The following is a 12,173-nucleotide window of genomic DNA, read 5'->3' as shown; positions in this document are numbered from 1 at the left end:
CTATTTGCGTATCGGGAGGTGCCCCAGGAAACGACAGGGTTCTCTCCCTTTGAGTTGCTCTACGGACGAAAGGTACGGGGCCCCCTAAACCTGATCCGGGAGCACTGGGAGGGAGAGACGGAAACGGACGGTGTCCCCATTGTGCCATACGTATTGGAACTCAGAGACCGCATGGAGCAGCTAGCCAAATCAGTGCAGGCTAACCTCCAGTCGGCCCAGAGAAGACAGAAGGTATGGTACGATAGGGGGGCCCGAAGGAGAATCTTTACCAAAGGACAAAAGGTGTTAGTACTCAAGCCGGTGAAGACAGACAAATTACAAGCATCATGGCAGGGCCCATACCAAATCGTAGAAAAAAGGGGCGACACCACTTATGTTATAGCCAGTTGTCACGACAACAACCTTAGGAAGACATTCCACGTAAACATGCTCAAAGAATACTTGGAGCGACCCGAGAACGTGACCGCCGTATGTTGTCCTCCCCAGGAAGACCCCGACAGTCTACCCATTCCCGACCTACTAGAAAAGAGTCCACCCACAGGGGTAGTAACCCAGGTTCAGATAGGAGACCGACTTAGCCCCACTGAAAGGGAGCAGCTCAATACCCTCCTCCAGTCCAAGCACCTCACTTTCTCTCAGAAACCAGGGTACACCACCTTAACTACCCACCAGGTCGATACCCCCGGACAAACACCCTTACGCCAACCCCCGTATCGCATCCCCGAGGCAGTTAGAACCGGAATGAAGAAAGAGATAGATGAGATGCTCCAACTCAGGGTGATTGAGCCCTCCGATAGTCCCTGGGCCTCCCCGGTTGTCCTGGTACCCAAGAAACATGGGACAACCCGGTTCTGTGTAGACTATCGGAGACTCAATGAAAAAACAGTGACAGACGCATACCCTATGCCCAGGGTAGACGAGCTACTCGATCGTATAGCCAGGGGAAATTACCTGACCACTATCGACCTCTGTAAGGGTTACTGGCAGATTCCCCTGGCCCCGGAGGCTATCCCCAAGTCGGCATTCGTCACCCCATTCGGCTTATACCAGTTTAAGGTAATGCCGTTTGGGATGAAGAACGCCCCAGCTACATTCCAGCGCTTGGTGGATAGACTCCTGGATGGCTTCCAGAGTTTTGCCTGTGCATACCTGGACGACATAGCGATTCACAGTGAGTCCTGGGAGGATCACTTAGCTCATGTAGGAATGGTTCTAGATCAGATCCGGGCGGCTGGCCTGACTCTGAAACCAGAAAAATGTCACTTTGGGATGGCCGAGGTACAGTACCTGGGTCATCGGGTGGGGTGCGGAAAACAGCGACCAGAGCCAGCCAAGATAGAAGCTGTTGCCAACTGGCCCACCCCATCACTAAAACCCAGGTTTTAGCCTTTCTGGGCACGGCAGGGTACTACAGACGATTTGTACCCGACTACAGCACACTTGCCAAACCCCTGACTGACTTGACCAAGAAAAACTTACCTCGACAGGTCCTGTGGTCTCCCCACTGTGAAACGGCTTTCCAGGCCCTCAAAAATGCTTTGGTTAATGCTCCTGTCTTGGCGGCCCCAGCCCTTAATAAACGTTTTATCGTCCATACAGACGCTTCCATGTTCGGGCTGGGAGCCGTCCTTAGCCAAGTAGGTGAAGATGGAGGGGAGCATCCAGTGGCCTACATCAGCCGGAAGCTCCTGCCCCGTGAAGTCAGTTATGCAGCGGTCGAAAAGGAGTGTTTGGCCTTGGTATGGGCATTAAAGAAATTGACTCCCTATTTATATGGACAAGAGTTCACTCTGGTCACCGACCATAACCCGTTGGTGTGGCTAAACCGGGTCTCTGGAGATAATGGCAGGTTATTACGTTGGAGCTTATCATTGCAACCCTTCAATTTCACCATTTCCTACCGACCCGGGAAACAGAATGGCAATGCGGACGGGTTGTCCAGACAAACGGACCTCAGCCCAGCATAACCCGCGGTCTGGACAGCCTTAGTCTGCCCCGAAAAGGGGTCAGACGGTGTCTGCCAGAGTGTTCCACAAAAAGGGAGCACTGTTACAGGAACACTAGTTCGAATTATGTACCTTTCAATTACTTGGGAACAGCATTGCAATAGTTGAACCGGCACTTCGAATAACGCCGAAGTGCCGAAGCCGTCGAAGTCCTCGAGGTAGTCGAAGCAGCCGCCATTACAGTCGAACACGTGGCGGCGGCCATTTTAATGCAGTCGAAGGCGGTCATCGGTAATCGGTGTCTTTTCCGATACTTCGACATCACAGCGGAGGCTAAGTCCCGGCCGAACCTTCGAACCGACCGTCGAAAGGAACTGTGCCATCTCTTTTATGGGAATAGATCACCACCCGACTAGCGACCAACGCGGAAGTGTAAAACCGCATGTCTTCGACACTTCGACACCAGCCGAAGTACGTTCGAATCTTCGAACACCGGCTTCGGATGGAACTTTACCGATTTTCCGGCCGAACATCAACCGACCACACAGCCTGAATCTGTGGAACTGGTTCTGGACTTGCAAACAGGCGTGCGGTCGGTCCAAAAAGGACTTTTTAATATCTTTTGAACTAATGGACGGATTCGCACGAAATTTGAGTATGTTGTTCCCCAATGTATGCTGTTCACAAATATATGAGTTTTATTAATGTCCTAGGTAAAATAAGAAAGTTATAAAAATGTATAAGTTTTAGCTTGGAGATAATTGAGTAGATACAGTAGGAAACTCAATTATCTCCCAAGCAGAGGGGAGGGCATTAGGGGGCTGTACTATGCTGTTATTGGTTATTTTATACCTCCCCTTGGGAGGGGTCTGTGTGTATCTGACTGTAATAAAAAGCAGGCTGGGTGTTCCAGACCTCAGTTCTTACTTGACCCTCAAATCGCTGCTTTGACTCGTTTTGTGGGCAGAAAGGTATCCTAGCTATGCTATAGCTAGTGGGATGATTCTACACTTACAGGACTCGTATGGAATACTATGGAAATCGTCTCTCTCCTCTTCAGCAACTAGGAATCCAGACGACCAAACGGTCTAGCTCTCAGCAAGCCTAAGGGTAACCGTAACAGGGATTATTCACTAAACGGTGGCTTTGTCTACCTGGCGGTGAGTGTCATAACAGGGACCACCCGGTTCTGTGTTGACTATAGACGCCTTAAAGGACCACTCTAGGCACCCAGACCACTTCAGCTTAATGAAGTGGTCTGGGTGCCAGGTCCAGCTAGGGTTAACCCATTTTTTTTATAAACATAGCCGTTTCAGAGAAACTGCTATGTTTATTAATGGGTTAAGCCTTCCCCCTAATCCTCTAGTGGCTGTCTCATTGACAGCCGCTAGAGGCGCTTGCGTGATTCTCACTGTAAAAATCACAGTGAGAGCACGCAAGCGTCCATTGGAAAGTATTGTAAATGCTTTCCTATGCGACCGGCTGAATGCCCGCACAGCTCTTGCCACGCGTGCGCATTCAGCCGACGGGGCGGAGAGGAGGCGGAGAGGAGGAGGAGAGCTCCCCGCCCAGCGCTGGAAAAAGGTAAGTTTTACCCCTTTTCCCCTTTCCAGAGCCGTGTGGGAGGGGGACCCTGAGGGTGGGGGCACCCTCAGGGCACTCTAGTGCCAGGAAAACGAGTATGTTTTCCTGGCACTAGAGTGGTCCTTTAATGACCTACAGTAACAGATGCATATCCGATGCCCCGAGTGGATGAGCTATTAGATCGCATTGCCAGGGGACGTTACCTGACCACTATCGATCTATGCAAAGGATACTGGCAAATCCCCCTGGCCAATGAAACTATCCCCAAGTCGGCCTTCATCACCCCGTTTGGCTTATACCAATTTAGGATTATGCCATTCGGGATGAAGAATGCCCCAGCCACCTTCCAACGCTTGGTGATAGACTCCTTGATGGCTTCCAGGATTTCGCTTGTGCGTACCTGGATGACATTGCAATCTATAGCGAGACATGGGGGAGCATTTAAAGCATATAGAGGCCATGCTGGATCAGATTCGGGCCACAGGCCTGACTCTGAAACCAGAGAAATGCCACTTAGGCATGGCCGAAGTCCAATACCTGGGACACCGGGTAGGGTGTGGGAAGCAGCGCCCTGAACCAGCCAAGATTGAGGCCGTAGACAATTTGCCCAAACCCCACACCAAGACCCAGGTACTGGCTTTCCTAGGGACCGCAGGGTACTACAGAAAATTTGTGCCCAACTACAACTTTCCAGACTCTAAAGAACACTTTGATCAACGCTCCTGTATTAACTGCCCCAGTCCCTAACAAACGTTTTGTCAGATGCTTCCATGTACGGACTGGGGGTAGTTCTGAGTCAAATCGGGGACGATGGAGGGGAGCACCCTGTCGCGTACATTAGCCGGAAATTATTACCTCGGGAAGTGAGCTATGCGGCAGTGGAAAAGGAATGCCTGGCCCTAGTCTGGGCTCTAAAGAAATTGACTCCCTATTTGTATGGACAGGAGTTTACCATCATCACAGACCACAATCCCCTGGTCTGGCTAAACCGAGTGGCAGGGGACAATGGCTGGTTATTGAGATGGAGTTTGGCCCTCCAACCGTATAACTTTTCTATTCAGTACCGGCCTGGCAAGAACAGCGGAAACACAGATGGACTGTCCAGGCAGACACAACGTATACCGTCCTAGCAAACGGGACATCCCCAGGCTGACCCGAAAAAGATCAAGCCGGGTCTGCCGGGGTGTTCCACAAAGGGGAGCCGTGTAACAAACTGTGTCACAAAAACACCCCAGTTAACCAGTATAATGGCTGCTTATATATATATATATATGTGAACTCAGACTATTTGTTGTTTTACCTTCTGACTATGGCCCTGGGATATATGGCATTTGAAAACACTATTTGTGCCCTGTGACAAAACTGGAGATTGTGCACAAATATGACATATTTTTTTGTTGCATTGTTCCCCATGTGTGTCATCTGTTGGTTTGGCTGGATAGACTATCAGACAAACTGTGGAGTTACTGGGTGGCCACCATTTTATGTATCAGAGGCACATGGTGAGAACAATGGATGGCGACCATTTTAATTCACAGACACTGTTTTGACTTTTCTACATGGTGCAACGTCGCCGGTATTTGGTGCACAAAGACATTGTGCAGTAGTTTTAAACTACAGAACAGGGGACACATTTAACAGTAATTATTTTTCATATAACCTGTCTATGTTCTGCGGAATCTGCATTAAACCGTATCTTTCAAACCACTGAACGGATCTGGGAATTTTGGATATGTGGTTCACCCAGATCCCCTGGTTCCGGGGATATATTTTGTATGGGGTTATTGCGTGTTTTGGGGTCCCTGCGATATGTTTTATAATACTGTATTTTCCTGCCTGTGATAATTAAGTTAGTCTATTGTGTTGAGATTATTGTATCACAGGCAGAGGGGAGGATTTCTGATGTAATGAATGGGAGTGTTAGCTGTGATGTTATGTGTTGATTGGTTGTTCTTCAAAACCCTGTGGGCAGTACTATGTTTGTAGAATGTGAATAAAAGAGGCTGTATGTGCCAGTACAGTCAGTTCTTCTTCACCCTTCAAAACGTAGCTGTGTCTCGTTGTTGAAAGGGAATTTGCAGCTTAATCACTAGCTCTTTTCAGAGCTCTGCCTCTCTATTTTTCCAGGGATCCAGTGGATGGGACTTCGCCTCTTCCCTACAACCCAGCATCTTACCCGGAGGAAGGACGTCGCCAACTGCAGATACCCCTCACTACCCGTTACACAAGCTTTTAAAAATGTGTGTGTTTTTACCTCCCACCTGTTTACATTATTACAGCAAGGGGGTATGATCCTATTAACCATATCCCCTTAACTCACCAAATGCAGTTTAATTAATATATTATAATTACAGTACTCAATTACCAGTGCATCTTATCTATTTATAATGTCACTTTTATTTTAATAGTAGAATGTTCTAATTCAATCGATATGCACGAATACTATTTTGGTAGGTTATGAGGATATATATATATATATATATATATATATATATATATATATATACTTATTTATTCTTGTATCAGATGATTCCAAAACAAAACCAATCAACTGTTCCAGAACTTTTCCTCTTGGGTTTCCAGCTTCCGCATAGATGCAGAATAATTCTCTTTTCGGCCCTCCTTGTGGTCTACATGATGACTTTAACTGGAAACCTTCTGATCATAATATTGGTTTCAGTGACTCGATTTCTTCATTCTCCGATGTATTTCTTCCTCAGCAACTTGTCTTCCTGTGACATCATACTCACCACAACAATTATTCCAAACTTGCTATATATCACTTTAAAAAACGGTCGCCCCATGACTGTTATTGGATGCATTGCTCAATTAATTTTTTTCAGTTTCTCTTCAACTACAGAATGTCTTCTTCTCACCATGATGTCCTATGATAGATATGTGGCTGTCTGTAAACCTTTGCAATATGTAACAATAATGAATTTTCCATTTTGTCTCAGTCTCGTGGTCTTTTCTTGGATATTGAGTTTTGTTCTCATACTGATTGTTACTCTTTTAATAAGTCATTTAACTTTCTGTAATTTCAAATATATTGATCATTTCTTCTGTGATTTTGCTCCTCTTGTTCAGCTTTCATGTTCTGATACTTCAGTTGTACGGACTGTGGTATATACAATCGCTGTTCCAGAAACTGTAATTGAAAGTGTGTTTATCATTTCTACGTATCTTTGTATCTTTCTTGCTATTCATAGAATATCAACCACCACTGGGAGACAGAAAGCCTTCTCCACATGCAGTTCCCACCTTGCTGTCGTGTGCATGTATTATGGGACTATTTTTGCTATCTATGCCGTTCCAGCAGGAGAACATTCATCTGGAATGAATAAGATTGTGTCCCTTATGTACACAGTAGTGACCCCTTTGTTAAACCCGATAATATACAGTCTGAGGAATCAAGAAATCAAGATAGCCATTATAAAATTTAAAAAAATGATATTAGGAATGTAATACATCTGTATAATTTTTTTATTGCTTAAAATTACTTTCCAGCTATTAATCATAAACTAGTGGCAATATTTTTCAATGGAAGATTGCAATTCAATAAAGGCAAGCCTAATTGTTAAAATTTAAGTGACAGCTAACAGAACTCATACAGATCATATATAGGGTTAGATGATATATTATTTGCTATTACAACTATAGACAGCTGGCTGCATTTCCAGCAAGCAAACAGTTCAAAATAGTTACATCAACGTACAAGGAAGGTTCCCATGACAGCATGCCACCAGGTCATACTGACATGTCTTCCTCCCCATCTTCCATTCTATTGACATGGCCATTCTATTAACGGAGGAGGGATGGTTATATAATATGTGAGGCGTGTTATTATACCCTAGCCATATAAATGGGCCATATACCTACTGGCTACAGTTGAATTATGTTGCCCGTACAGTTTTAAAGAAAGACTATGCCAATTATGTATATACCAATTGCACACACTCACAGCCAGACAAAATAATAAGAATAAAAACCAAAGAAATAGGTTACCTGCTCACTATCCCAAATCCTTATTTAAATAACTGGAGGTTTTGTTTAGCATCACTTCAATGGCCATTCAAGTGTAAGCTCACCTGCCACATTAGCTTGCTGCTTTTAGTTAAAAGGCAAAATCTCTACTGACACTGGATATTTTTCTCAACCCATAAACACAACAAGAGTCAATTTAAGGTGCTTGTGTAGCTTGTTATTATGTTTAAACAAAATAAAGTGTCAACGCTATACTTGAAAACCTAATTTAGGTGATCACTCTCAATCTGAAGTAAAGCACTTATAAATGCGGACTCCCGGAAATACTTCCAAGTGCAATAAAATAAAATACAATAAAACAGACCACCGTATGTGTAGCACTCAAATAATCATGAAATGTCTTGCTACAGGGTCCAATAAATCTTGGGTGATGATCTTTTACAGGGTTAAGATTAGTCTTGCAGCTATGTCACCGCATCTGTAGGTACATTGTTGCCCTGTGGGCTTTTAACCTTGAAATGATACAAAAAGACCTATCATAGCGTAGTACTGCAATTTAATCAAGTTAACATACAAAACCCTTCCCCCAAATTAAAGACCCTTACATCAGCAAGTTGTGGTACTCGTTTCCAAGATACCACGTTATAAACTTTAAATTACACAGAGGGGTTGTGACGAAACGCGCGCGTCAGGGGCCATTGGATTCAGTGCAACAGCTCAGTGTGTGGTCCTTAGATCAACATGACTGCACTCTCTGAAGGATCCTGTTCACCACTCCTGTTATGACCGGAGCAGACTATATTGTGGGGTAGATCTATGCCATTGTGCATTATTCTTTCACCTTCAGTACACATTCGATTGTGATACTACCCCCTCCCTCTGTGTCTGCTGGCTATAACAGTTATTGTGGTTTAGTTTGGGCTATTTTAGCTCCATTACTCATATGCAGTTGGTGGCAACATTCCACTCAGTTTACCAAGTAAATCATTACTGTTACTATTTCAGTTCTTACTGCAACTTTGTCTTGTTGCAAGCTAACTGCAACTTTGTTTTGTTGCAAGTTACTTATACCAGAGGTATCCTGAAAACTTATGAACAGGTCCTCTGTGTTTTTATGTATCTAATGTAGCTATATCTTTAGTGTATATTTGTACAGCACCTCATTTATGTATAATTTATCACTACAAAGAATGTAGCAACTATATCTTTAGTGTATATTTGTACAGCACCTCATTTATGTATAATTTATCACCTTAAAGAAGGAACCATATCTGCACTGTGACCATTGTAGACCTGTCAATAAGTATGCTGGATATCTTAACAGCGAGTATAGGTCTCTCTCTACATAGGTCACAGGGTTGATTACCTACCAGCACTTTCAGTGTTCGATTTTTTTGTCTAATTGGTCGCTCACACGTTACACTGATTGCTATTGGACTATCAGTTGCATACAGCTACCATATCTTCTGTGTATATTTGTACAGCACTTCATTTAATTATGATTTATCACTAGAAAGATTAATCCTCATCTTGACTGTGATCGTTTAACAGGCCTGTCAAATACGCTGGACATTTTATCAGCGATTGAAGGTCTCTCTTTACATAGGTCACAGGGCTGATTCATGCTCAGAAACTCGGCAGCTGCTGCCCATTAGACCCCAATTCAGTGTTCTCCAAATTGCACACTACTTGAAGTATCGAATGTCACCCACATTGCAATTTGGGGCAGATGTGCCGCGATACTATGTGCACAAATATACCATTATAATATAGGTATACGTGTATTCACCATCTAGCTTACAGATTTTGATTAGCACTTATTTTTTGGTTATTTTCTTTTGTTTTGCTGTACATACGTTTACACTTACTGTAAATTCACTAAAAGTTATTTTAAATACATATACATTTTACTGCTCCTCTATTTTTATATTTTATTAATATTATAATGCAATGTTGTTAAAAAAAATAAAAAAAATTATGTACCAGTTAACCTACGATGGGAATGTAAACAATTTAGAAAGCTTGTGAATCATTTGTAAATCTTTTTAAATAAAGGTCATACAGTATTATCTAAACACCGGAATTTGTACAAATGAAGAAAATACAGTGAAAATTAGTAAATACTGACAGTTTTGGCAATTACTAAAGGCAAATGTGGTCAGTCTAACTGATTTTGTAAAATTAGTTGAATGCGTTAGGAATATCATCATTACCCTGTAATAGGAGATTTATTAATGACCGCGTGGCTGCCAATGATAAACCACATACATCCGGCTGGATGCAAATTATAATTCACTTGCTTTTTGAATGTGAATTGATAACTTAAAGAACTATTTGCCCCCTGACAGCACTAGAAGCCAGCAGGCAAATATCTAAAAATCCTTAACAGAGTGAAAGTAAATCATGTGGCGGCTGGTCGACGCTTGCTAGTCAGCTGCCCAATAAAAAGTAATAACCAAAAAATTAAACAAATAAAGGTTCTATGAGGGTCAATAAGACCCCCCATGTTACTGCAGTGGTGACTTCATTTAGTTACTTTTCTCGATTGATTTTTGAACCAAATGGCAGGAAATTGTTCCTGTAAGTGTATTGCAAAGTATACATGTAATATTTATACTTGTAACGGATCACCTGGCACCCCGACTGAGTACCTCCGTTAATGGATGCTCCTAGTGCTTCCTGAGAACTCCAAGCACTCTGGCAGACACCACAATCACCGAATCCGAGAAACCTTTTAAATTCTCCCAAGCATTTGAATGCTGTAGACCATTGAATAGGAACCATACGAATAGGCTTGTACTCCTAGCAGTCAACTGGAACAGCATGCAATAAATCCTTCCCCCCAATAATGAGACGACACATCACTTTGAGGGTAAAACAGGAACTCTGGACTGGCTCATCCAGCCTGGCTTTTATTACACTAATCCACATACAGGCCACACCCAGGGGGAGGCATAAAATAACCAATCACATACATGGTTCAGCCCACACATCCCCTCCCCTCAGATAACATTAAACTCAATTATCCGGTACACTTTTTCAGCCAAGTTCTGAATGTACCCCAAAACCCAGGGGTACACCTTTAAATCCAGCATCGCTGGATAGCCCTTATTCAGGGGGACAACATATCCAAAATTCAAGTAATTCGGATGAATGGTTCGTGAGATATGGGGTTCCAAAGATTTGACCGACCGCATGGGTAAAGTATCCGAAAACAGTTCCATGCATTTTGGCCCTGCGGTCGGTCACAAACAAGGGAATGAAAACAGGCGAATTGCCTGTGTTATAGAGCCTGGAGAGGGTTTGAATGAATTCCCTTGTTTATGGGGTTCTTTCTACCGAACGGCGGGTCATTCGGTAGTTTCCATACGAATTTCTGGAAGTATGGAGGTCTCAGCGGTGTTTGCCTAGTCAAGTGTCCGATTTTAGTTCCAGACACTCGACGGCAAAACACCGCTGTTCGGTAGTTTAAGATGGCCGCCGCCACGTGTTTGTTTCCCGAATGGCGGCCACCCAGAGGACAAAGAATACATTACACTGATTGCCAATTACCCGTTTGCAACATTGTTGCAAACTGTAATTGGAGGCACACTTATTCCTGGGTGGTCTGGTTGTTCGGTAGTTTCACTCAATATAATAAATGGAGTGATTCTACCGAACAATCAGATGAATGCTGCATACATATCCCAGGTTAAACTTAATACACATATAATATTACAGGCAGTACACTAGAATATGTATCACAGTCTTAAAGGGACAGTAGTCCCAAAAGTCCCAATATGTCCATAGATGCTGTTAAAAGGGCCAGTAGCAGCAATATACAGTACAATATGCCCCAAATAACCCAGGGGCCATAGTCAGCAGGTAGGAGGCTAGCAAACAGGCTTCTCCAGGGCCCAGTGGCGAGGTTGGTTTCGCCACAATACTTTGCAGTACACTGGTCAGTTTTCACAACATATCGGTTTGTCTGAATTTATGCTTCTGAAACAATCACATGATCACTAATCTTAATGATTTTTTTGATTGGGTAACTAAAATTATAGATCAGGGTGGTGCAGTAGACATTGCTTACCTAGATTTCAGTAAGGCTTTTGACACTGTTGCACATAGAAGGCTTATCAATAAACTGCAATCTTTAAATCTGCAGTTGTGTTTTTAAATTAAAGGGACACTATAGTCACCTGAACAACTACAGCTTAATGTATTTGTTCAGGTGAGATCTATAGCTCCCTGCAGGCAATCTAATATAAACACTGTATTTTCAGAGAAAATACAGTGTTTACATTGATTGATAGGAATACCTCCAGTGACCGTAACTCAGACGGCCACCTGAGGGACTTCCTATCCTGCAGGGCCCTAAAAAGACCCTGTACACGTCAGACGTATTAAGATACGTCCGACGTGTGCAGGAGAGAGAAGGCACTGTGTGCGCGCCTTCTCTCTCCTGCCAGTCAGCAGAGGAGAGGGGGCGGGCAAAGACCGTGAGCTGAGCTGTCAGTCAGCTCACCTCGCGGCCGCGCACACCGTGTGCATGCGCGGTAGTGCGCTCAGGACTTCATAGGGCGGCATGAATGACGCCCTATGAAGTATGTGCGCATGTGCGGTGAAGCCGCGCATGCACACAAGGGAGCAATGACGAAATAGGGGGCGCGGCTTCAC

General features: G+C 43.9%; 1 protein-coding gene across 1 annotated transcript; it reads left to right on the top strand.

Annotated features, from left to right (window-relative positions):
• Window positions 1–6,167: 6,167 nt before the first annotated feature.
• On the top strand, window positions 6,168–6,995 carry LOC134602080 (olfactory receptor 5G3-like). Its single transcript, XM_063446579.1, has one exon. It carries the CDS (start codon window positions 6,168–6,170, stop codon window positions 6,993–6,995), a length of 828 nt encoding a protein of 275 aa, XP_063302649.1.
• Window positions 6,996–12,173: the final 5,178 nt, after the last annotated feature.

The sequence above is a fragment of the Pelobates fuscus genome, chromosome 3 (genome assembly GCF_036172605.1).
Source record: "Pelobates fuscus isolate aPelFus1 chromosome 3, aPelFus1.pri, whole genome shotgun sequence".
Lineage (NCBI taxonomy): Eukaryota > Metazoa > Chordata > Amphibia > Anura > Pelobatidae > Pelobates > Pelobates fuscus.
The sequence above is the reverse complement of the archived record's forward strand: the minus strand, read 5'-3'. Positions and strand labels throughout refer to the sequence as shown.

What these genes read in the sequence shown, in the direction of transcription:
- LOC134602080 (XM_063446579.1), top strand. Translation starts at nt 6,168, where the DNA reads ATGACTTTAACTGGAAACCTTCTGATCATAATATTGGTTTCAGTGACT.